Below are 26,726 nucleotides of genomic sequence, written 5' to 3'. Positions count from 1 at the left end.
GGGGGGTGGGGGGACCTACTTGAGCCGTGGCCTGGCTGCAAGTTCGCACTGGCGCAATAGGCTTCGATCACCCTCAGGATCTGCGCATCTTCTTCCAGAGCGGCGGTACCTGGGGGATTTAAGGGGTAAAGACTTAGCAGAGAGAGATCCGTCTCTAGAACCTCAAAAGGATGCCACGCGCTCGGCTGCTGGGGACCGGCTCCCCCCTCCCCCTGCCCGGAAAGCCTCCTCTGGTGGCTCTCTTTCCATTTTTCTCTTCTGAGGAGACTTCTTCATCATTGGGGGCTTTTACTAGACTCCTAGGAGCCACGATGGCAGCACTGGGCATGGCCCTAGCCTCGGTTCTCCCCTGACACACACCACAAACTGCCCCTCCTCCACACTGCCAGGCTTCCCTTCTCTAGGAAGCTTTCCTGCACAGAACTCGCCCACTTTTTCCAACCAGCCAGCAAAGTCATTGATTCTCCCTCCTCTTGCCAAAATCTTCTTGAAGGGACTTGGGGGGGGGGGGGCGCAGAACCCTGCCAGAGGACTGATGCGTACTCCACGGGGGGCAGGCTGGGCCATGCAGAAGCTGGAGTGTGGCAAAGAGTTCTCCAGAGTGTATTTTTGGCTGAGACACCCTTTGCAATGCATCACTTACTCCTTTACCCGTGCCCCAGAGTACCTCGGTCCCCGCGATCGAGGCAAACGCGCACATAGGGACTGGTCGACCGACGGCGCAGTCCGCCTCAGAATCAAGCTGCTTCTACACGGCAGCAGGCTGATTCCTTGGCGAACTGGGAACGTCACTGAGCATTTAACTTCCAGAAGGGTTTCGGCCTTCAGGTCTATTTAGTGTGTCTCGGCAGGGGAAAACATCTTGGGCATCAGAAAATAAGGCGGGGGGCAATGTATCCATAGCATATGGGGCCCTTTAGTGGTTCCCAACCAGGCGAGATGAAATGTCCAAGGTGAAGGTCATAGGGCAGCCGTCTGGCTCAGATCAATGAAATGCAACGGGAGGCAGCTCGTTCAGAAAGCTTAGAGGTGACAGAACCTGAGAGCATGCACAGTTTTCTGTAACAAGGTGATACCAGAGGACAAACTGCTCTGATCATCTGCCCTCAACAAAATTCTTCTGCTAGCTCATCTGTAACCGACTGTCAAAAGGTATAAAACACGTACTTTTCCGAATCACGTATTCCTCCTCCGACGGCTTTCTTTCCGTCTTTCTTTTGTGAAGAAACTTCTTCATCGTTTTGGGGCTTTTACTAGACTCCTGTAAGGACGGAGGTTTCTTTATGAATTAGAATTCTCCCCCCGAAAACAAATGAAAAAGAGCAAATGAAATTAAACCAAATGGCTCTCTCTTATTTTGACGGTCTCCAGAGTGCATCTAAATTTAATAATGCACACAATAAATGGCTCCAATAAGCTCTAAAAGGTAACATAAAACAGAGGCAATGACACTCTCCTCTCAATTGCCAGAGGGACATGTGCCCATCTGTAGAGAAAGTAGTGGGTGTCAATCCTAGGGAAATAACCGTATTCCTAATTTGGTTTAGGGTCCTCACTGATACAGTTTTAAGGGAATTAAATAACAACTATAGTACACACTGCTTTTCAAAGAGCTTCAAAGTGGTATAAATACATTTTCCCTAGCAACAGTCCCCCAAAGAAGAATATTAATTTCCATTTGTCAGAGGGGAAAATCAAGGCAGAGGGACTGAATCCTTTCCCTGAAGTTGGAGAGAAAAGCCAAATGAGTGCTCTCTGCATAAATAACTCCGGGTCGGCAGTCACAGGTGCAGACCCAAGCTTAGACATACATATCTGAAACCGTAGTTAATTTTTTTTAAGATTTTTATTTATTTATTTGACAGACAGAGATCACAAGTAAGCAGAGAGGCAGGCAGAGAGAGAGGAGGAAGCAGGCTCCCCGCTGAGCAGAGAGCCCGATGTGGGGCTCGATCCCGGGACCCTGAGATCATGACCTGAGCCAAAGGCAGAGGCTTTAACCCACTGAGCCACCCAGGCACCCCTAAAGCCATATTTTTAATTAGGAGATGACAGAGCCACGAATTATTGAGTTTGCCTTTGCCGTCTGAATAACCAGTGCCCGTAACCAAGTAAATGGATTAGAATGGCGACCATTCTCCCAATCTCCCATGCGATGCATCTACGTGATGTGTGGATAATCATTGGTACCTTAAAATATATGGAACAAAGAATCTAATTTTTTCCACTCAGCCACAATGACCCACTTAGGCTTGAAAACAGACAGCCATGGAAAACTCGCATATGACAAAAATAACAGGAAAAAGAGCATTAAAACACATACAGCCACACAAGGAAAACAGGCCTTTTTAGGGCGTCTAAGACGTTGTTTTCAAATGTATTTCCCAAGAGCCTGCTTTTTTGAAGAAAGTACTTACATGTCAGATTTGCATCTTCATATTTTAGCCACCAATCAGAACAAGGGACAAAACAAGCAAAAACGTCACTGTAAGCCAAAGATATCGTTCTACCCTTACCTTTAAGATATAAGACATCCTCTAAAGTGAATATGTAAAGAAAGAGAAGATGAGCGTGAGAGGTCGATGGTTATAATGACCAAATCCATTTATCAACAATTCTAAAACAACATTTGAAATGTTAGTGTCATCATCAGTTACACAGAGTGAATATCATTACGTTTCCCACATTAGTCTCAGATGCAAATATCACCATGCAAAAAGCCCAAGGAATACAGTTCCGTGCAGAGTAACAAATACTGAAAGTAACCGAAATACACACTACATAGTAAGGACATATTAATAACTCTCTTCTCCCAGTGGAAACGACATGATCATGCCTTAGGATTAGTTCTGGGAAGGATTAAGTCAACTTAACCCTTCAAGGCTCACCGGCACTTGAACTTAGTGACTGACAATTACAAAATAGCCATCGTTAAAAAGGGGACCCACGTAACTATGAAGTGGCCCTCCTGGTTCATGTAATCGGAGAAGAAAACTGGATGCTTGCGGGTATCACGGGCCAAATTCCAAAGCAAACCTGTGGGACTGTTTCCTCGCCCAATTCTGAACAGAGGTAGGTAATAAGGATTTAGCTTTCTCCTGTCGTGCCCAACAGAAATGATCAAAAAATCCTCCAGTGTCCAAAGATCGTTTTATTTTTACTGCACTCAGGGTTGGAGGCAACAATTCATCGAAATAGCAGCACTGTGTTTGAGATGGAGACAAACTTAAAATTGAGCTGAATCTGTGTCGTGCGTTGAAACACATATTCGATATAGAAATATCTGCTGTCTTTGCCCCCTAATTCCAAGACGCACCTCATAACCCTCACAGACTTACACCTTCACTCAGTAAGACCTGGGTAAAGAACAGCTCCTAATAAACGAGGCTCTTCACTGAAAGCTGGAATGATGAGAAACAGCTTAGGGGGGAAAAGTAATAGTCCACATGTCCACAGAGGCCAGTGACTGATATTTCCTGACTGCAACTTTCAGGAAAACATAGAACCTTGAAGTCCCCACACTACCCAAATATCCAATGCCCTCTAAGGTTATTGCCTAGAAGCTTCTGCTTAAAGGACATTCTTTTCATTGAATTCTTTTCCCCTCCCAACTGTAGCAAGAAGTCCAGCCCCTCATAGTTCAGACCCAGGGCCTGGTCCTGTAAGACTTTCCCAGTTTGGCTTAACAGACCAGAATGATCCCAAATGCACAACTGGGTCTGCTTGGGTGGAAATTCAAGTCCAGTGAAGTGGCCCTTGGGTATACACGCCGGACCACGAGAAAGGTGAACCAGAGGCACTCTGGGAGGGCACCCAGGAGCTCACGCAATGCACACAAACCCTGCGGATAGTTGATAAATAAGAAATCCCCGAGTCTGACAATTCCCAAGTGATTGACGTGTATGCCATAGCATAATTCTAGCACATTCCCACAGAACTCTTTGTAATGAGCTAGGGAATGAGCTTGTCAGAAGCATTTTATACCATAGGTAGCAAAAATTACCTCTTTATAACCTAGTGCTGCTGACGGTCTAAGTGGAGGTGCAGGTCGCAGACAACTTAAACTCCACGGCTTTATAATCTGAGGAGGCTCCAGGGGTCCTCGGGGCTGTCCAGTAGAGCTAAAAGACTGGGAAAATGTCTGATGAGATGTTGGCAATCTGCCATCTGAACCCGACCTTGGGCCAACACGGCGAGAGAACAGCGCAGTGTCATTGGATCAGCAAAGCCAGCCACAGGAAGGAAAAGGTGGGAACACAAAAGCATCCCGTTTGAGAACTAGCACTTTTCAGTCCAGCTTACGGGGGTCTCTGAGCAACAGCACCCCACTGACTCAACATCCTATGATCCTGTCTTCCCTCTCTCTGCTGGAATTTCACTCAAGCCAGGGGTGGCTTTCCTTTAGAAGAGAGGAAAGCAGAGTTAACCTCGAATGGGTTCAGTCACGTGTTGGGCACTCAACTAGGTGCCAAAAGAGGTTATTTCACCAGAACAACTGAAGACGAACATCAGCAAAGCAAAGAAACTAGATGGCGACTGACAAAGCCAAGATTTGAACTCGGGTCCAATGCCAAAGCCCTCGTTCTTTGCACCGCAACACGCCGTGCTCGAGACTGGAGTTTTGGCATGGCCGGTATGAGTGTTAACAGAGAACACGGCAATCTTCGCTCTCACTTAACAAGTACGGTAAAATCTCATCGATTCCAATTCCAGGAAGTCCAAATTCATGCTAACTCGGAAGAAGGCAACGCTGGAAGTTTACCCTTGAAGGTGACCTAATGAATGTGGTGGCATAAATGAGATTTGGAGGGGTGGGGAGACCCTTAGGACCATCAAACAGAAGTGCACACCTCTGTCTTAACTTGGGTGGACCCTTGTCCAAAACCAGCCATCGGAATTCATGAGGTTTTATTGTACTTCGAAACCTACAGACATAGACAAGCCGAAGTCTTAGGGCATGCTCGCTACTTCTCGTAAGTCCTCTGCAGGCAGGTCTGACGAGAGCCTCAACAACCCCCGTACGGCACGAGTGGGCCACTTACGGAATGGGCGCTGCAAGATGACGATGACGTTTTGGATAACGAGCTGCAGGAGGCGGGTCCCCGGATGAGTCGGCACAGCTGCTCCAGCCACTCCTGGAAGTCCTGACTGCTGTTGCAGTGGATGACGATTCTCTCTATGTTACCTGCATCGTCCGACAGGGAGCATTTGGTAATGAGAGACGAGAAGCCTGAGCTCACCTCCTCCATACACAGACTCAACGCAACTAAGACTCGCACCTAGAGAATAACCCTGTGGAAGCTTCAATGTCAGGAGGAACAGTTCATGAGGTCAGGAAATTAAGTATCTGTATCTGATTTCTAACACTGTCCCTGACTTCTACTGCTTACAGAATCGGAGGAAAGGAGTGTAAAACTTCAAACAAACCCCCAGGGCAAAAATTGAAGGCCAGGGCCCATCTCAGCCCGCCGGGAGAATTCTGGACTGCCTCACCGAACTATTCAAAGTTGAAACGGGACCAACATCTAATCTCAGGCTCCCTCCTGGGGAAGAAGTGGGTAAGGCCTGGGGCCATTATCCCAGTGTCAGCCACAGTGCCAAGTCCATACAAAAAAAAATACCACTGTCACATGGAAATCACACAGTCCTGGCAAAAAGGCACCACAGGCCAAAAGGTCAGGCTTGGCATTTTCTTCAGTTTGTGCTTTTATGTCAGTCCATTTTGTTATTTCTGAGTTCTAACAAGCAGCTCTTATGAAAGAAGAGATTGAAACTAATGGCAAAGCCGAGGTTTCCAAATGACCAGGAGACTGTGTTCCATCGCTGGGCCCTAATTACACTCTGCCTTGCCCAGGTAAAACTCACTCAGAGGCTTATCACAGAAAATAATGACATTAATTTACTCAAATTCCATTTCGTCCCAAAAAGGATTTCAAGTAGCTACTTGAAAAAAGAGAAAATTACCTACCTGTGATTTCAAATGTGTTGTCATTCCCTTCGATTTCATCTAATCTAGTCACCACCATTCCCGCTACTGGTATTTTTCCCTATCAAGAAAAGAACATTCCCATTAAGTCTGTGGTTATATGCATCTCTGCTTATGTCTATTAGATTTTTGTGACCCTCTCAAGAATCACTGCTGAATGGGTTGTGTTTTGCTAAAACGCCCTAAACCATATGGTGGGGATTTACAAACAGCTCACTTTTTTCTGACACATTTGCAGGAGAATCTGTCAACAAAGTAAAGATTCCCCAAAAATAAATAAATAAAAATAAAAAAATTTTTTATGAAAATTAGTAATTGCTACAACAGATAAAAACAGGCAACCGTAACTCACGGCCCCCTCCATATTTGGGGAGCAGGTTGAAGGAAGTTTAACTTCCTAAGGAGTTTCTTCACGACTTGTACTTCAGAACCCCGAATCTGCTTTATAGTTTCTCAGCAGTAATGATGTGAGACGAGCCCGTGAAACTTGGCTGCGAATTTATCCGGTTGCACACTTAAGAGTTCTTTTTAAACATGCATAGGTTATGCTCATAACCAGAGCAGTGGACATTGAAGATAAACTCATTACAGCAATATAAAGGTTTCTGATCTAAAGAACATCTGATCTTATAAGCTGTTTAATTACAACAAAGGGTCAGAACATTCTGTGTTCTCTGGCTGGACCTTTTTACGTCACAGTGGAAATACTGCATCTGGATGGAAACCTGTTTTCATTCTGGATCCTGCTATGTGCTTTATATGAAATCTACTAACCTGGTAGATAAAGCCACTCATCCGAGGACTTGCCGATAACATTATCAGGACACTGGAGAATAACAGAAGGTACCGCTCCTCTTTTTCCTAAAGTGAAATGAAACACGCTAAGCGGAGAACAGAAGTTGGGCATTTTATTTGTTAAGAATTTCAGGAGTCCCTAATGTGTAACACAGAGCTTGTGGGAGGCAATGAAACACGAACGGTGACCTTTTAAAAAAGATACCCAACCTCAAGGCACCAAACTGGTTGGATTTTGCTTTGAAAGGAATACAAACCCGTGGTGTATCTCTTTTCTGCCTCTACGTAACAGTGAGATACGAAAAACCATGCTGGTTTCCCGAGTATACACACCTAAGTTGTCACATGGTTCATGCCAAGGCACGAGGCTCTGGGGTCACAAAATGAAAACGATTTTACTTTGAAAAGGAGCAAAACAAAAGGGGTTTCCAGGTGACAGGAAGTTTCCTATGCTCTAGCATGTGTCTCAAATTCTTATTCATAAAATTACTTTTAACCGTTAAGAACAAGAGAACTATCATACCCATGTAACGTGAAAAAGTAAATACTTTCGGAAAACAGCACAAAATGAAATTTCACACAGGAGGGCTTCTCCGAACCCCTTAAACAGAGAGGCGATTAGCAGGTGCAGAAACACCAGCCGGTTTGCTCTAATGATCCTTATGCACTACTACTTCCTTGCACTTGAGAAGGGCAGTCCTTCGGGGCTCACTCTTCTAGTAAGTTCTCTGCAGCCTCTCACATCTTTCTATTGCCTGGTTTCCTTCTATAGACACTTCATTTCTTCCTTCTCCTTCTAGCAGCCTCTCCTGCTTATCTGTTTCTTCCCTTTTGCCTTTACCATCCGCCCACCTCCTGACCTGACGGGCCTCCACGGGCCCCCGAGGCTCCTTCTTCATCACACAGGCCCGCCTCGTGCTATTCACAGACGCTGTGGTTTTTACGACTGAGGGTCTGGGCCAACCCCGCGTGGACCAAGTCTACGAGCACCATTTTCCCCCACAGCGTTTGCTCACTTCGTGTCTCTGTCACGTTCCGGTAATTCTTGTCACATTTCGAGCCTATTCTGGTGATCAATGATCAGGACTCACGGAAGGCTCCGAGGATGATGAGCCCTTTTGTAGCCACAGAGTGTTTCTGATGAAGCTACAGGCTGTGTTTAGACATGACCCCGTTGCACACTTAATAAACTACAGGACGGCGTAAAAGCAACTTTCTTACACACCGAGGGACTGACACCTTGATGGGATTCACTTCGCTGAACTGCCAGCTTCGGGGCGGGGCTCTGGAAGCGGACCTCCAGCACCTCCCAAGTACACCAGGGCCCTGTGCCTCGACATTCTCTTGCCAAATTACTTGCTGCCTTATTTTTCTCCCCATTGATTCCTCCCTGACTGGGGCCCCACTGCCCTCTCGAAGTCATCAATAACTGCCTTCTGGTGAAATCCATTGGCTTCTTCTTGGTCTCCACACTCCTTGACCTCTGAACCTTCGGCCACACTCAGCGGGCTGACCGCCTTCCACCGCCCTTCCCTCCCGGGGTTTCCATGACAACACAGTCCCCCAGTCCCCTCCAGCCGGCCCTTTCTCCTCCCTTCAACCTAGAGGCTCATCCCAAAGGTGTGAAAGACTAACAGCTGGACTCCGGGTCCCATCAGCCCTCCCCAGGGTATCTGCGTCTTGAATGAGATTGCTTGTTAACCCCCAGTCATGAATCTCTGACAGAGACCTGTCAGGGGCTATAGGGACATGTTTTGGGACAAGAACGGCAATCCTAACACCCGATAAATCATACCAGGTGACACAAGCAACCTTCCTCCCCTACTCTGCCCCCTTCCTAAAAGACGTAATCCATCTTCAGCCTCCCGTGCTTCTCTCTGGGTGTTTGCTTCCTAGGAAGGCACATCTGTCAGGGACATCCAAGCCTCTGCCTCCAGCTCTGCCCACCCACCCACCTTCCTCTGCTGCTGTAACAGCCGCCTACAAGACCACCCCCGCCCGGGGACCTACAGCTGGTTACCTGCAGGTGAACGGGTCTAAGAGGACCTCTGTCATCTCCAGCCCACGGGTCCCTGCTCCCTCTCCGCCCTTCGCGGGGTGGACGGGGGTCCTTCTCACTTTGCAGCCCAGCTGGTCCTTCTGTGGCCAGCCCCCTCCCCTCTGGATTATGTATCATCGACACCCCCTTCGTGGCATTTCTATACAACTTGACCCTCTAGCAGGCCCCGCCCCCTCCACGGCCCACTGGGTGGACCTGAATGGCTACTCCCCGCCGCCTGGGGCTCTCAAAAGCCGCCTCTCGTCTCACCCCAACTCCTTCCTTCTCCCAGCATGCCTCCTCTGCTGCTTACCTACCTCGGCACAAGGCCACGCTCCTGTTCTCTCCGGAGCTAAGAACGGCCTCTCCTTCATGGGATCCCCGCCTTTTCTCTTCATGGCCCCCCTCCTCCGGTGCTAGCTCCGTAAGGTCTGCTCGCTCTCCCCCCCTCTGAACGTCTGTGCAATGCACCGTGAAGACCGCACACCCTACGCTGACGCCCTGGGTCTGGTAGCGCCCGTCCACCTGTTTCCAAGACAGTCCTTAAAGGCAAGGATCATCGCACCTTCTCTACCTACCAGAGTGCCGGGCAAGGAAGGACTGCTCAGTTTCTTGGAACGTTCAAGCACTTGACCTTGATGGAAGGCCAAATCAAAGGGGGAAAAAAAAAGAAAGGTGGAAGCAAGGGCATTGGGGTTTGAGATGTCTTACCTCGCATGTTCCATACTGCACCATTACTTGGGACATAAACAGCACATTTCCCAAGGTTTTAATACTCTCTCCTTCCCAGGCCTGGATAGGCTCAGAAAGTATTTGCAACTCCAGCTGTTTTCTCTTTCTTAGATCTTGGCACTGCCCCTACAGAACCAAAGGAGAACACAATGGAACAGGAATTCCCACAAAACAGACCAAAATCCAGACCAAAGTGAGATGAAGCTTTGGACTTTCAGATTTCCACCGAGTCCCTATTCCTCAGCTGGACAGAAAGATCCACTATCCTAACTCTCTAACCAAATGTTTTGTGAGAAAGAGCTACTTTTGCCAAAAGATGAAGATAGTGTGGTAGCAGGGGCCATGCATTTATCTCATGTACGAGCGATTTAATTTACTGTGGCACAGCCCTATACTTTAGGGACTAGCAGGAGACTGGGGTGGGGGTAACATACTAAGTTAATTTTCATTCCTAAGAGAACTGTAAAAAAGAGATACAACTGAATTTTACACATACAAACTGGAAATACAAGCCCGGAAACAATATGTGGGATATGAATACGTGTGAAGTTATTTCTTAGGGTATCATTCCAAGTTGAATATGAAAATGAGCATATGGTTAGTTATGTTACTGTTTCCAAATAAATGTCATCGTTTTGGGGGGTGTGTTTTCTATAAAATCTCTGCTGTCCCTTTCAGCTACGTGGAAACTGGAAGACATCGGTTCACTCTGCACACATTTCTGAAGCATCTGTACTGGGGAACTGGTCAGAAAGAAAGAGTATTCGTTCAAAAAGGAATGTTACATTCGCTATAGGACAAAATAAAGGGAACACAAAGAGTGGTAAATGCCAAAGGTTTCAGTGGGCTGTTCGTTTCGGTCGAGTCATGTAACTGTTTCCGACCTGTGGCAACAGCAATTTTTTAAAAAATATTTTTAAAGACTTTTTATTTGTTTATTTGACACAGAGAGAGAGACATCAAGAAAGAGAACACAAGCAGAGGGAGTGGGAGAGGGAGAAGCAGGCTTCCTGCTGAGCAGGGAGCCCGATGTGGGGCTCGATCCCAGGACCCCAGCATTGTGACCTGAGCCCCCAAGGCAGACGCTTAAGACTGAACTAAGTTCCGTAGGCGCCCTGACAATAGCAATTTTAACCTAATACCTTATTCTGGTTTTCGACTTGCTGTTTACCTGTGGTCACGCCAGGCACTGATCTTGTGACAGCAATAAAAATGAGGCGACGGTGAATGTCGCATCACAAGCTTATAGCAAGAATCCTAACTAACCATGGATCCCAACCACTTGGAATGCCATGGAAATGTCTACAATAAAGCTCAACTTGGGATGCCTGGGTGGCACAGTTGGTTAAGCATCCAGCTCTGGGTTTTGGCTCAGGTCATGATCTCAGGGTCGTGAGATCGAGTCCCGCATCTGGCTTCATGTTCAGTGCGGTCTGCTTGAGGTTCTCTCTCATCTTCCCTCTGCCCCTCCCGCCTGTGCTCGCTCACTCTCAAACAAATAAAAAGATCTTTAAAAAAATGAAGCTAAACCCTATCAATCGCCCAGTAAACTCTATCTCTTCTCCTAAAATGCCACCAAGTTGTTTTACATCAGTGGGTTCAAGGAGACATTAACCATCAGGCTCAAGATGTAAGATTACAGGGAGCTCTGATAGCAATCTCTATAAAGCAATTGGATCTTAGTAGGTTTTCTCCTTTTATATTTGATGCAAGATTTCTTTTTCATATGCAAAGAATAAACTCACACCTTTCGGCATAGATAGATGAATCCAGTACTGACGCCGATCAGCGAATGACAAGCTACACAGACATAAGGTGAACGACATGGGGGTAAAGACAAAGAGACAAAAGGAAACCCCCCACCTACACAGCAATGCTTAATGTGGCAGAGACTTCAAATGTGAGCTCTTTATGCCCTCAGCCTGGCAACCTTTCATAGGTAAGCCTGATTTTTTGGAAGACAAAATTAAATGAAGCAATCACTGCGATACTGTCACTGAAGCTTATTGTTTCCACTCTACAGACCTTTGCATGAGGAAATAAACGTTCCACCCAAGTCACTTTTTTAGGAACAAAGCATACAAAATGGAGAATGAGAATGTGAGAGCATCGCCTACCATGAGCGTTTTGAAGGCTATGATTGCTTTCAGAATATCCTGGTGATCCGGATGTGTGTCCTAGTAAAGGAATACATTGTAAAATCAGTATTAAAGGAGAACAGATCAGCCGTGGTCAGGGGTCAGGGGTGGCAGGAGGGTGTGGCCGCCGGGAGACAGCAAATCTGAGGGGATGATGGAACCGTCCTGTATCTCCATCGCGGCAATGGTAACAGGAATCTACACGTGTGATAAAAGCCAAAGGAAGGAAGTCCATTTTACTGGAGGCTAATTTAAATATCACTTGAGCACTTGGCATCTCAGCGCCTCCAATGACCAGGTGACCAAGAAACAAAGACAGCTGATGGCACATCAAGGACTTGGCAACGACATCGTTCATGTGGTTCCGGAGACTTTAGATAATAACTAATCAGCAGTCGGGCGCAGGGGAGGCATCATCAGGCCATGTTGTTAATCCATGGTAAGAGGTAGGAACCGAGTGGTGCGTAGAGAAAAATCAATCCCATCTCGTTTCCTAAAATGCCGGCACTCTCCCTCAGCAGGCTCAGCATGGCAGACGGGATCGAACTGGCAGGTCTCGTACCACTGTGCTATCTACGGTCCGCGGTCCCGTGGTGCTAACGACCCTGGCAAGTGGGCAGGTTCAAGAGCGGCTTTGAGGACTACTCCTGAAGGGAAAGGGGAGATTTCTGGGGAGGCTACAGACCTGACGTGGGGCCAGATGTCCACCTCACCTCTGGGATTCAGCTGGGTTAATGGAAGGACAAAATCTGCTGCTCCACCGGCCTTTTCTTACAAAACACAGAGCCGACAGCCCCAGGTCCGGAGAGAGCATCTCACCGGGTGGCGAGCCGGCGCTGAGGCTGCGAGTTAGCTGATGGTGGGAAGCAGAAGGCAGCCAAAGGCAGGTGAGCAGCAGCAACTCAAGGAAGCCCAAGACAGAGGACCCAGGCAGTGGGCCGGCGCGGGGGGGGGGGGGGGGGGGCGGGGGATTCTTCGCCTCAAACTGAGGGTGCATTAGTACTCCAGCATTGAGCAGTAACAGAAACAGAGGCCACTGGTTTCTGGATTTTTGCGATAAGCAAGGAGGGGCAAACCTCAAACGGTCCGGCAAACTGCTTTAGCTTTTGGAAAGGCATCCAGAGGTCAACACCTTCCCAAGCCCTAACTGAAATTTCATGCCGGCAGGCTTTACTCACTAGCTCCCCACTGCCTCTAGCTTTCCGGCAGGTCAAATAACCTGAGAATGTGGTTTTGCTTTCAATCCTTCCAAATGCTGACAAGACCGGCAGCGTGCAACCTTTCTCTTTAAAGATAATCAAACCCTTTAAAACCTCAAAACCTTTCCCCAGACACAGGAAGAGCAACTAGCGTAAATGCAGCCTCCCTCAGAGAGCCCTCCTCTCCTACCCACACCTCAAACACCCATGCTCGATGGCGTGAGGATGATTCTAGAAGCTATCCCTGTTGCTTGGTTTTTAATGAAAGGATCTGGCCTCTTGCTGAAACAGTATTCCATGATCAGGCCTCACTGCAAATCTTAGTATTCAGAAAAGATTACAGCTATGCCACAGCTGTTGCCAATCAACTCTTAAGTTGATAAACACAAATGTGAGGGAACGTTGATGCTGGTCTAAGGATACACAGACAGATAAACTAATCCTGGACCCATTTTCGAATCTTTAAGGAAATTCCAGAATGTTCCAGCATAATCCAGAGTCAGAAAGCTCAATGATTGAGATATTTATCCCCGTCTATAGTGAAAGTGGTATTTATATTTTCTGGTGTTTTGCTTTGTTTATCTCCCCAGATCAGGTGGTTCATATACCAGAACAGCAGACGATCTTGGTCAATTTTGACTGAACCACCATCTACAGAGGAGGAAAACCCAAGTCAACTTGAGAGAAGCAGTAGCACCGAGGCTGGGAGGGAGAATGATCATGAACATTTAGTAGTGAAGGACGAGGACCTTTCGGTTGCAAGATGAATAAATTCTGGGGCTCTAACATGCAGCACGGTGGTTCTAGTCCATAGTGCCGTATTGTACTTGAAATTCACTGACAGTATATCTGAAGTGTTCTCATCATAAAAAAAATTAATGACTCCGTAAGGTGATGGAGGTGCGAATTAACTTGCTCGTGATAATGATCTCATAATCTCTACGTATATTAAGCCACCCCACTGTACACTTAAAAAAACCACATTGTACAACCTACACATATGCAGTTTTTATTTATACCCGAATAAAAGTGGAAAAAATAAAGAAGTAAAAATAATAATGAATACTATTATGCTGAAAAGAAATAAAATTTTCTTTAAAAATTTAAAAAAAGAAAGAAGTAAAAATAGGAAAACCTTCGGGGGGGGAGGAGGTCCCCTTTTTACTTCCCTGCATTAAGGAGGAAGCTAGATGCCCAGCAGGAGGAAAATGGGAAACCAAGGCTTTTCCTGAATTCCTCAGTGAGGTTAGTCTGGAGGAAGACTGGCTGCTTCCTTCGGAGCAGAGGCCCATACCTTGCCTTGCCTTACCTCCATGTGCCGTTCCAACTCCTGCAAGAGAGTAACGTACTTTTCCAGTCGCATGAACGGTTTGCTGAGGCTGGTTGTTAAAATGAGGATCCCTGGGCTGGATGCACCTTGGCTTTCCATGAACTGCTCCAGATCATCACTAGCAAAAAAATGACCATGGTCTCGTTAACTGCTTCGTGTCCCAAGTACAGAACTAGCAACCAAACACTGTTTTCCTGTGTTTCGCACAATATGAATCCAAAGAGAAATCAAATTTCATTAATCCAAATAGTGTCTGATTCACCTCAACTCCATTCAGTAAACCTTTACTCAGCCTAGCACTGGGGCTCCTGCCGTGAGCCACTCTGCTCACCCAACAATCACTTACTGACAGCTACTAAGTAACAGGGGTACAGCTGGGGATACAGCCATGAACAAAACAAAACCCCTGCCCCTAAGGAGTCTGCCCCCACGGACATGGGACATACAGTCTATCAGATGGTGTCAACGTATGGTTTTAGTCACTTCAAACATTCTACTTATTGGCTGGTCAGTTGCCAAGGCCAGAACTCACTGCACACCCCCTATCACCGGGCACCCACTTGTAATGTTCAGAATCAAGTTCAAAACTCAGATAGCTGCACGTGTGTGTGACTAATCACCAAGTCACTTAGCCTGGGATCTGAAACCAGTGCAGCACGCTATACAGACAGTCCCAGAAGGCGGCAACTTGGTTAAAAGAAAAAGACTATTGGTATGTTACGAACTCTGCCCTGTAAGCGTGAGCTTTTTCTTTCTGCCTTTTTGCACCATCTGGATGGTCTCCTTTACAGCGACGTGATACTGAGTCCTGGGGCTATAAGATCATTTTAATATTCATTTGTGCAAAATAAAACTAAATAAGGACCCCCGCCTACGGGACGGCATGTTCTGAAACTTTGGCTTCTGACTTGGCCCCTTCTGCCTCCTTGCTTGCGCGTGCACGTCCCATCAGCGAATGGAAAGGGATAAACTTGAGACTGATCCAGATCCCCGGCTTCTTTTGGCTTCCCAGCCGTCCTGCAGACCGCTGCTCTGACCCTGTCACTTTCTGCTCAGGAACCCCCGACTTCCCGCAAACTCGAGCCTGTGCTTTCTAGCCTCCCACGGGTCCCACCCATCTCTCTCCTCAGTCTGCGTTCACGAACCCTCTACGACAAAATGACTGACTTATTCTCCCTAGAAGACAGCTCAGGCAGGGCAGTGCCCAACCACGGCGTGCTGCAATCAGTGGTGAAATGTGTTCAAAGAAACTTGTCACCAGCAGTAAAACACTGGGGGGTGGGGTGGGCGTGGGGATGGGGTGGATTGCGTTACCCCTCTTCGTGGACACACGCCCTCCTTGGGCTTTTGAGAGTGGGAGAAGAAGGGATGGGTTTCAGCTAATGCCCCGGGGACCCGGAGCCACGCAGGGTCATGTATGCCAGAGGGAAAACGGGCTGGGAATCACTGCCTTCACGGAAGCAGGGTCACCTCTGAGTGGTCAAGCCTGAAAAGCCACGCGGGGGGTTGTATCCATTTTGGCCAACTTGCCCCAGAAGCTCCTGGGAGGATGGAGTGCCCTGGACCTGGAGTCATAAAACAGGGCTGGGGACCCTGGATCATGTTCGTTACCTGGCGTCAGCTGACTCATCTGTAAAACAGAAATTAAACCTACTTCCCACTAAGATTCTGAAGATTCACCATTGGGGTCTGTTTCACGGTGAGCGTAAGGTTTTCACATGCATTTAATCCTCTTTAATATGCGCAACAGCCCTTCAACCCAGGTGTTATCCTCATTTTACAGATGAAAAAGCTGAGACTCAGGAAGAGTGAGTAATCGGAAGTAAATGGCTGAGTTGGGGTTCAAGCCCCGGTCTGAAGTCAAACCCTCCGGTCTTTCCATGACACCACATGCCCCTGTGTTAGAAAGTATTTTGTAAACTTTAAAGTAGTTTGTAAATGCATTTGTATTACTATATTACTGTGCCAAGGCAAATACCTTGCTAAAATCACATCTTTAGAAACTACCATTAAGCTGTGATTTCCAGCTTAATGGAAACTCAATTGATGTTAAATTTCCAACCAGGAGCATAAAGTGCACAAAGAGGTTTAAAAATTCATTGCATATAAAATATAATTAAGAAAATAACTTGAATTTGGAGAGTGCATTTGAGTAGAAATGTAATTTAGAGAAAATCACTTTCCTAATTTCTTTTCAATTTGGTAAACAAGTCTTATATTTTCTTTTCATGACTAAATAAGTCCCCCATCCTCAATGTTCTCCTCTAATTGATAAAAGGCTTGTGACAATTAAAAGCAAATACTAACATGTACTCTGTTATTACTTTCCATGCAGCATTTTAACTTTTAGGCTTGCTGAATATTATGAAAGAGGTTTTTCTTTTAATTTTTCAATTTAATATGAGTTCATCGGCTACTGGGAGGAAATGAACATTTTACTGTGCAACAGAAGAATAAAACTGTCTTTAAAAAGCTGCTGCCCATTACAATAACTAGATCCTGCAAGACTCATTTTACTAAGCCAAATAAACTTTGTCCACAAATTAATGTCATTATACAAAAATGTTAAGACTCAAATTTATGGGCGCCTGGGTAGCTCAGTGGGTTAAGCTCAGGTCATGATCTCGGGGTCCAGGGATCGAGTCCCGCATCGGGCTCTCTGCTCAGCAGGGAGCCTGCTTCCCTCTCTTTCTCTCTCTCTGCCTGCCTCTCTGTCTACTTGTAGTCTCTCTCTGTCAAATAAATAAATAAAATCTTAAAAAAAAAAAGACTCAAATTTATATTGTACCGAAGAACAAGCTAAACGTGGTTTTTAGTTCTACACAGCCTGTTGGAAATGTCAATGGGTTGAGGCTTGTTTTTCAAGCTTCACATGTTCTGTACGAGTGATGTGACACAAGAGAAGCAGTTGTCAATGTATCAGTGTTGTCTTAGACTCAACAAAACCTTGATCTCACAGAACACAGAGTGAATGGGGCTCTGGGATGCTCTGGCTTGGGCTGGAAGGCCCCAGAAAACTATCTTACCTTCTGATATCTCTACAGAGCTCATAACCATATCATATAAGAGTGTTTCTGTGGAACCTCTGCCTAGATTTCTACTCTGAATGATGAGAACAGCTGGAAAAGGATCAGATATTCCCCCACAACACACCCACACCCTCCTGCTCACCCCCCTTTCATGGAAATCACTGGAAAGGGGGAAGTGAGGCCCAAGGAGTTTTTTCACTCACCTAGTCCCTGCTCCCTGGGAAGAGACTCTCATTCCCATCACTTTTTATTTGTGATCGGTTTCACTCACTCCCTTCCCTGGTTCCTCAAAGGCACAGACAGAACCGAACCCAGTCTCAGAATGTTCCCTAGGTTCCTAGTCCCCGAAGCAAGTACATAACACAACTCTGGGTTTTTCTCGAAGTCTTCATTGCTGACAACAGGGTAAACAGAGTGACAGCTAACAAGAGGAAAAGGGCACAGTGGTGACACAGTGGTGTCTGTCATTGCAATGGAGACAGAAGTACAGTTCAGACCTGTCTGAGGGCTCACTCTCCCCTCTCTCGCTCTCTCTTTCAATCCGGGTCCCTTTCCCTCATGAAAAGGAGAGGAGCCATACCAAAGCACAGGAGAGAAGTGGGTATTTTTGTAAGGGAGAGCTTATTCCCAGGAAGAAACAAGAGCTACAGTAAGAAGCCTGAAGGGGAAAGAGAGGGGAAATCCCAAAAGACCTCAGCCAGGGGTTAACAAAAGACTGGGGCCGTCATTCAAATATATGTAAATATGGGGACACATCAAAGTTGGGGTCTGCTTCTATACCCATATTCAGATAATATGTTCCTGCATTTTTAACAAGGTGCCAACACAGGCCATGAATTTTAAAGCCGTAGCTCTTGGCTGAATGGCAGGCGCATCACTGGTATGATACTGCCACCTGCAGGCTGCAGGGGAGAAGTTCAACTGACTGGCCTGCTCTGCCGGGAGTGATTTTCCAGTGTCTAATCACCAACGGATGTGGCCGGGAAAGAACAGAAATCCACTCATGTCCTTGTTTCAGCTGACACCTTGATCAAAAACGGGAATCTAAGGGTGCCTGGGGGCTCAGTCGGTTAAGTGTCCGACTTGATTTCGGCTCAGGTCATGAGATGGAGGCCCACATTGGGCTTCACGCTCAGCCGTGAGTGCTAAAGTTTCTGTTTCTCTCTCTCTCTCTCTCACTCCCTCTGCCCCTCATCCCCACTCACCTTCTCTCTCTCCAAGTAAATCAATATTTTTTAAAAAAGATAATAAAACAGGACTTTAGACTGAAATTTCTGTAAATTTCATTCGACTATGCCTTGCCTCTACTAGGCGGCATGAATCACAAGACGGCTGTAACAGAGTTGAGATTATATTAGAAGCACATCTGGGGGAAACCCCCAAGCACTTCAATTTAATTTTTACCCCTTACATGCAAATTAAAGGTGAGACCAAAATTCAGTTCTATCATCTCAAGGGATACTGTAAGACTCTCAAAAAACATCACTAACCAAAATGATATGATAATGATATGATAAATGATATGATAATATCCCCCAAAGTCGAGAACCTCTAGATTAACTTGAAATCATAACGTTTGAAGGAATCTGAACTGTTACTTATAAAATTAAATTCCTAACGTGGGTATATATAATCAGTGACGTTTGGACGCGCGGAGTTAAAACAGAAACTTCTCTGAACACTACACAAGTCTGCTCCTGGAGGCACACCATTTCTTTCTGGAATTGTTGTTCTCAGATTAAAAGGATAAGAGGGGGAAATCTCTTTATATTGTTACTAAGAAATTTGCTTTTATACACACAGGATGTTTACGTATCCACCACAGAAGAATGCTTCTGGATCTTTTCTGCTTCTTTACTGAAGATAAGTAGTAAAGGATGAAAAGATTCCTAGAAATGATAAAACCAAATTCAGGACTGCGGTTCCCTGTGGCATGGGAGGGAGGAGCAGGAACTAGGAGAGCACACACGGGTCTCCAACTGCAGCGGACTTTGTTTCTTACGCTGATTGGTGGCCACCTGGGGGGACTTGATTTTATCTGTTTTTTGTCTGCTGGAAATACCGCATACCTTTCTCCTAAAGAGCAACTAGGAGCTGGAAGCCTATGAATAAAGGTAGAAATAAGGAGTGTTAACAACTACCTTGTGCTAGCTGCTGGTTCCTCTGTACACATTATCTCATTTAATTCCTACACCTGAAGAAGCCAATTCCTGGCCAGTGTGGCTGAGAGGTCGGAGGCTCCCTTCTCTACTCAGCACCCCAACCCCCTACACACACATAGGGAGGAGGCTCAACCCCAGGCAGGCTGGAAACACTGGGGCCCAATACTCTCACCCCACTCACTTGTTGGGCAGAGCTTCTGTGCTGGGAGAGGCAAGCAGAGAAGACTAGAGGCCAGCCAGCACAAAGATTTTGCCCAGGGAGGAAGGCAGCCTATAGGACCAGAGAGTTCTGAAGCTCTCCCCCAGAGGAACTGGTTTTAGTTGAGAAAGAGTGTGGGGAGGGATATCTGGCTGGCTCCATGGGTAGATCATGTGACTCTTGATGGGAGGGGAGGGGGGCGGGTCAGGAGCTTGAGCCCCACACTGGGGGTAGAGCCTATTTAAAAAAAAAAAAAAAGGAAAAAAAATGTGGGGGAAACCCAAACCTAAAGGCTCTTGCAAGAACAAGGAAGATTTTGGTGGTGAGTAAATGAGAGGTTGCTGGCAGTTCCTCTTAATTAAGAGCAGGAATCTAAATCCTGGGCCAGTTAGGTGGTGAGAGAGACCCAAAGAGACAGCCAAGAAGGGTCAAAACAAGCATCGAAGACCGGTCTCAAAAACTACCCCTGCCCAGGGATGCCTGGGTGGCGCAGTCATTAAGCGTCTGCCTTCGGCGGGTCCTGGGATCAAGCCCCGCATCGGGCTCCCCGCTCATGGGGGAGCCTGCTTCTCCCTCTCCCACTCCCCCTGCTTGTGTTCCCTCTCTCACCGTGTCTCTCTCTGTCAAATAAATAAATAAAATCTTATAAAAAAAAAAAAAAAACTACACCTGCCTGAACGTCATTGGGTCAGATGACAGATCATTTATGCCCCTAGAGAATGGTCAGAAACATGAGCGCAATCAGCTGGAAATTACCAGAGCTGGCAGTGGGAGGATACGCGGAATTGGCGCAGACAGCTCAGCAGGAAACTCGGGGAAACATGGGCAAAGAGATGTAAAAGGGATTGTTTGGGGCGCCTGAGTGGCTCAGTGGGTTAAGCCTCTGCCTTCAGCTCAGGTCATGATCTCGGCGTCCTGGGATCAATCCCTGCATCAGGCTCTCTGCTCAGCGGGGAGCCTGCTTCCTCCTCTCTCTCTGCCTACTTGTGATCCTTCTTTGTCAAATAAATAAATAAAATCTTTTAAAAAAATAACAAAAGGAAACTATGCCTAAAGAATTAATGGAAGCTACAATGACAGTCTCACCAGAGAGTATTAGTAGAGAAATTACAGGAGAAAAAAAAAAAAAAAAGAACCAAATGGAAATTCCAGGGATAAAAAGTACAATAACTGAAATTTTAAAATTTGCTGGTAGAGTAGGTGTGAACTGGCAAAAGAATCAGTGACTTTAATGATAGAGTCATAGAGCTAATGTAATCTGAGAAAACAGAGGGGGGGGGAGATGAATAAAGAAAAATGAATCCATTTCAGACTGAAAACTTCCTAAACTTGAGGAAAATGCTAATGTACATAACCAAAAAGCTCAATGAATGCCAGGTAGGAGAGATACAAGAAGATTCATGTACAAATTATAGTAAAGATGCTGAGAGACAAAAACAAAAAGAAAATCTGAAAATGAGAATGAGAAAAACAGCTCATCGTGGGCTAGGGAACCTGAAGAAGATTATAACCACTAATTTCTCCTCAGAGTTAATAAGGGTGCAGAGGTAGTGAAATGACATATTCAAGGTAAAGAAACAAACTGCCCACCAAGAATTCTATATTCATCCAAACTGTCTTTCAAAAATGTAGGTGGGAAGAAAACATTCCCCAATAAACACATAGTAAGTAAGAATGTTAATGGAACAGATCCTTGTTCACCTTTCCTCTCTCAGTTTCATTAATACACATAAAATTACATAAAATAATATTTATAGCAACATTACTGGGTTTGTAGCATAGACATGTAATACATATAATAGTAGCCCCAAAAAGGGAAGAGGATACAAAGCTACACTAGCAGTAACAGTATATCTCACTAGAATTAAATTAGTGTGAATATAAAGGAGATGCTGATAAGTTAAGATAATATATATATATATATCTTATATGTCTTCCATATATTTTATATATATGTGTATGTATGTATATAGATCTAGATACACACACACACACACATACACACATATACATATATGGAAAGTCTCATTGCAATTGCCAAAAAACGAATTAAAAAAAATCATTGAAAGACTTCTGGTTTCAGCTCTAACATGTAAAGAGTTTGGAGGGCATCATTATTATTCTCACAAGAAAAAACACTGAACTATCTGAAAATCAATGACTTTCCTTAGATCCACTGGGAATTGAGATCACAGGGAAAACCATGCCCCCCCCCCCAAATCTGGAAGGACCAGTAAATATTGAGAATTAAAACAGAGATCCGCTTCCTTAAAAGAGAAGCCACTGAGCCACTGGAGCCAGTAACTAGTAGCAACACTCAAATGCTAATTTTGATGAATTTTAAGAGTCTAAGTGTGGACTAGCTAGACAGTTAAAAACTCCCAGTGACCCAGTCTTGGGATCCCAATACTTTTGTGGGTTTGCATCCACAAGCCCACTCAAGTTCTCCTGGTGAAAATCGAGAAAAATCCCCTTGCGTACTTTTCTTATACTTAAAATTTGTTTAGGAGGGTAGATCTCATGCTATTTATATTTTTTGCCACAATAAAAATAAAAGGGAAAATTCTTCTGGGTGGCTCTGTGGGTTATGAGTCTGACTCTTGATCTCAGCTTGGGTCTTGATCTCAGGGTCATGAGTTGAAGCCCCACACTGGGCTTCATGCACAGACTGCAGCCTACTTAAAAGAAAAAAAAAGTGGAGGGAGAAATAATACTTCCTCAGACAAACAAAAACTGAGGGAAATTTTCACTAGTAGACCACCTCTGCAAAAATTGTTAAAAGAAGTTCTTCAGAGAAAAGGAAACTTAGATCTACATAAAAAAGGAAGAGTGTCAGAGAATACTACATACAAGTGAAAGAAAACCTTTCTTTTTTCTGAGTCTTAATGGATCTAAGAGATAACTGTTCAAAGTAATAGACAATATATTGGGTTATTTTACCTTATGGATAAATTAAATGAATGAGAAAAATGTTTTAAGAGGTAAGGGGGAATTGAGAATACTGTTCTAAGGTACCTAGGCTACCTATGGAATGAAAGTGTTAATGTAAAAGTGCTGTTAGATTAGTTATAAATGGTTATTATAAACTCTAGGGAACCCACTAAAGTTTTTCCAGAAGTATAATATGCTAAGAGAGAAGATAAAATGAAATCATATAAAATATTTCACTAAAACCAGAGAAGTCAGTGAAAGGGGGGTAGTAAAGAAACAAAGAACAAGTACAATGAAAACAAAAAACAGTTATAAACATGGTAAACATGAATGCAACTATATCAATAACCACTTTAAACATAAATGGTCTCAATATGCCAATTAAAAGACAGAGACCGTCAGAGTGGATTAAAAAACAAAACTCAACTGTAGATTGTATGTAAGATATTGATAGAATGAGTAAAAGGAAAAGGATACAAAAGATACATTTAAAAATAGCTGGATTAGCTATATTAATTTCAGAAAAACCTGACATCAGAACAAGGAAAATTATCAGGGATAAAGAGGGAGCATTATGTTCCAGGCTCTTGGATTGGAAGAACAAATATTGTGAAAATGTCTATACTACCTAAATCAATCTACACTTTTAATGCAATCCCTATCAAAATCCCATCTTTTTTTTTTTCAAAGAAATGGAACAAATAATCCTAAAATTTATATGGAACCAGAAAAGACCCGCCGGAATAGCCAAAGGAATGTTGAAAAAGAGAGCCAAAGTTGGTGGCATCACAATTCCAGACTTCAAGCTCTATTACAAAGCTATAATCATCCATACAGTATGGTACTGGCACAAAAACAGACACATAAATCAATGCAACAGAATAGAGAGCTCAGAAATGGACCCTTAACTCCACGGTCAACTAATCTTCAACAAATTTTCAACAAATTTTTAAGTTTTTTTTTTCACTTTTTTGAAGCAAGAGCATAACTCATGAGGGGCAAAGGATGTGTTTTATGGAAGTTTAATGCCTAAGGGGGATTTTGTTATAAAGCTAAATGTATTTTTTTTAAAGATTTTATTTATTTATTTGAGAGAGAGACAGTGAGAGAGAGCATGAGCAAGGAGAAGGTCAGAGAGAGAAGCAGACTCCGCATGGAGCTGGGAGCCCGATGCGGGACCCGATCCCAGGACTCCGGGATCATGACCTGAGCTGAAGGCAGTCATCCAACCAACTGAGCCACCCAGGCGTCCCAAAGCTAAATGTATTTTTAAAAGTTAATTTCTCTTAAGTCAGTCAGAGAAAGACAACTATCATATGATCTCCCTGATTTGAGGAAATTGAGAGCCAATGTGAGGGGTTTGGGGGGTAGGAAAGGAATAAATGAAACAAGATGGGATTGGGAGGGAGACAAACTATAAGAGACTCTAAACCTCACAAAACAAACTGAGGATTGCTAGGGGGAGGGGGGTAGGGAGAGGGTGGTGGGGTTATGGACTTTGAGGAAGGTATGTGCTATGGTGAGTGCTGTGAAATGTGTAAACCTGGCGATTCACAGACCTGTACCCCTGGGGCTAATAATACATTATATGTTAATAAAAAATAAAAAAAAATTTTAAAAGAGGGAGTAGGGGCGCCTGGGTGGCTCAGAGGGTTGAGGCCTCTGCCTTCAGCTCAGGTCATGGTCCCGGGGTCCTGGGATTGAGCCCCGCATCAGGCTCCCTGCTCAGTGGTGAGCCTGCTTCTCCCTCTCACTCTTCTGCCTGCCTCTCTGCCTACTTATGATCTCTGTCAAAGAAATAAATAAAATCTTAAAAAAATAATTAAAAACAAGGGAGCATTACGTAAAGATAAAAGGGCCAATTCTCCGACAAAACAATCCTTAACATGAATACACCTAACAACGGAACATCAAAATACATGAGGCAAACATTGATAGAAGTGAAAGGAGAAGTAGATAAATCCACTATTGTGGTTAGAGACCTCAACATCCCCCTATCAGTAATCAACAGATCCAGCAGATGGAAAATTAGTAAAGATACAGCTGAACCAGACAGCACTGTCAATCTCGTAATCTAATTTACATTTACAGAATACTTCATCTAACTACAGCAAAATATATATTCTTCTCAAGCTCACATGGAACATTCACCAAGATAGACCCAATTCTGAGACATAAAACAATTTAACAAATTTGTAAGGCTAGAAATCAACAAAGGGTGCTGGGACATTAGACATATGCAAATGAATGAAGTTGGACCCCTACCTCATACCGTATGCAAAAATTAACTCAAAAATAGGTTAAAGAGCTAAATGTAAGTAAGAGATAACAGTATAAAATGTTTAAATAGGCACAAATCCTCATGACCTGGATTAGTAACAGTGTTTTAGCTATAACATCAAAAGCACAAGCAACAGCAGGAAAACAGATATACTGGACATCATCAAAATTAAACGTGAATTAAGACTTCTGCGCTTCAAAGGACACCATCAACAAAGTGAAAAGACAACTCACAAAGTGGGAGGAAGTTTTTGCAAATCATGTATAAGAGGAATGTAAAAAAGATTATATAAAGACGTGTTGTAACTCAACAATGAAAAGATGAAAATCCCAACTAGACAATGGGCAAGATTTAAACACATATTTTCAAAGAAGATTATTATAAGAGCCAACAAGCATATGTAACTGTGTTCAACATCATTAGCCGCTGGAAAGAAGGGGAGTGACTGTCGCTGCCTATAAGGTTGCTTGGGGGAGATGAAAATGTTTTGAAACTGGATGGTGGTGATGGTTGCCCAACGTGGCCAATATTATACACTTTAAAATGGGTGACTTTATGGGCTTCCTGGGTGGCTGAGTCAGCTCTTATTTTGGCTGAGGTCATGATCTCAGGGTCCTGGGACTGAGTCCCAGGTGGGGCTCTACACTCAGCGGGGAGTCTGCTTTAGGATTTCTCTCCCTTTTCCTCTGCCCCCTCCCCAGCTCGTGCGTGCGCCCACGTGCTCTCACCCTCTCTTTAAAGTCACCCTCTCTTTAAAGTAGATAAATAAATCTTTAAAAATGGTGAATTTATGGTATGTAGATAATTTCTCAACAATAAGACAAATAATCCAATTTTAAAATAGGGGAAGGAGCCAAACAGACGTTTCCCCCAATGAAGACGTACAAATGGCCAATAAGTCCATGAAAAATATTTACCATCACTATTCATTAGGGAATTGCAAATCAAATCACAGTGAGAGATCACTTTACACCCATAAGGATGGCTATAATCAAACAGACTCATAATAACAAATGGTGGGGGAAATGGGGCCCTCATACACTGGTGGCAGGAACACCACCTGGTGCAGCCATTTTGGAAAACAGTCTTGACAGTCGCTCCGAACGCAAAAACGGAAGAGTTATCCTATGACCTTACCATGTCACTCCTAGGAATCTACCCAAGTGAAATGAAAACATATGTCCACACAGAGCAGCGGATTATTTACAGTTTGTATGTCTGCAAACTAGTGAATGGAAGAACGATATGCAGTATTTAAATAATGGAATCTTCTGTGGTGATTTTTTTTTTAAGTGAGGTACTAGGAGCGCCTGGGTGGCTCAGTCGGTTAAGGATCTGCCTTTCCCTCAGGTCATGATCCCACAGTGCTGGGATCGAGCCCCACATCGGGCTCCCTGCTCCGTGTGGCTTCTTCCTCTGCACCCCCGCCACACACGTGTGTTCGTGCGTGCGCTCTCTCTCTCTCTCTCTCTCTCATATAAATAAAAATTTTTGAAAAATAAAAAAAACAAAGTACTAGTAAGTGCTACAGCATGGATGCAGCTTGGAAACATGACAGGTGAAGAGAGCCACACACAAAAGGCCCTAATGCTGTGTGACTCCCCTTAAATGAAATGTCCAGAAGGAGCAAAGCCAGAGTGATGTAAAGGTCTTCCGTGGCTGCCTTGGCCTGGCAATGGAGGGTGCTTGCTAATGAGCATGGGCTTGTTTGGGGAGTGAGGAAAATGCTCTCCAACTGACTGTGGTGATGCACGCATAGCTCTGAATATTCTCAAAATAATTCAACTGTGCGCCTCAAATAGGTGAATCGTGCGGTATGTGGAGTAGAATTCAATAAGGCTAGTAGATAAAAAAGGAAATGGTGAGTCTTTCTTTCGCCTTTTTGGTAATGTTTTCCTTCCTAAGC

The 26,726-nt window shown here is 44.7% G+C and overlaps 1 protein-coding gene across 6 annotated transcripts in view; it reads right to left on the bottom strand.

Annotated features, from left to right (window-relative positions):
- Positions 1 to 26,726, bottom strand: part of ARHGEF6 (Rac/Cdc42 guanine nucleotide exchange factor 6) — a 131,488-nt gene that overhangs the window by 6,885 nt on the left and 97,877 nt on the right. For 4 of the 6 annotated variants that reach the window (XM_059385981.1, XM_059385982.1, XM_059385983.1 and 1 more), the window contains 10 exons: positions 14,198 to 14,336; positions 11,669 to 11,728; positions 9,531 to 9,677; positions 6,761 to 6,847; positions 5,969 to 6,047; positions 5,043 to 5,185; positions 4,004 to 4,129; positions 2,517 to 2,537; positions 1,168 to 1,261; positions 20 to 109 (listed from right to left, as the gene is read on the bottom strand). In XM_059385981.1, the coding sequence (XP_059241964.1) occupies positions 20 to 109; positions 1,168 to 1,261; positions 2,517 to 2,537; positions 4,004 to 4,129; positions 5,043 to 5,185; positions 5,969 to 6,047; positions 6,761 to 6,847; positions 9,531 to 9,677; positions 11,669 to 11,728; positions 14,198 to 14,336 (986 nt within the window). The remainder of the gene's footprint in view (positions 1 to 19; positions 110 to 1,167; positions 1,262 to 2,516; positions 2,538 to 4,003; positions 4,130 to 5,042; positions 5,186 to 5,968; positions 6,048 to 6,760; positions 6,848 to 9,530; positions 9,678 to 11,668; positions 11,729 to 14,197; positions 14,337 to 26,726) is intronic. The other 2 variants (XM_059385984.1, XM_059385985.1) reach the window with 2 other exon arrangements.

Source organism: Mustela nigripes, chromosome X (assembly GCF_022355385.1).
Source record: "Mustela nigripes isolate SB6536 chromosome X, MUSNIG.SB6536, whole genome shotgun sequence".
Lineage (NCBI taxonomy): Eukaryota > Metazoa > Chordata > Mammalia > Carnivora > Mustelidae > Mustela > Mustela nigripes.
The sequence above is the reverse complement of the archived record's forward strand: the minus strand, read 5'-3'. Positions and strand labels throughout refer to the sequence as shown.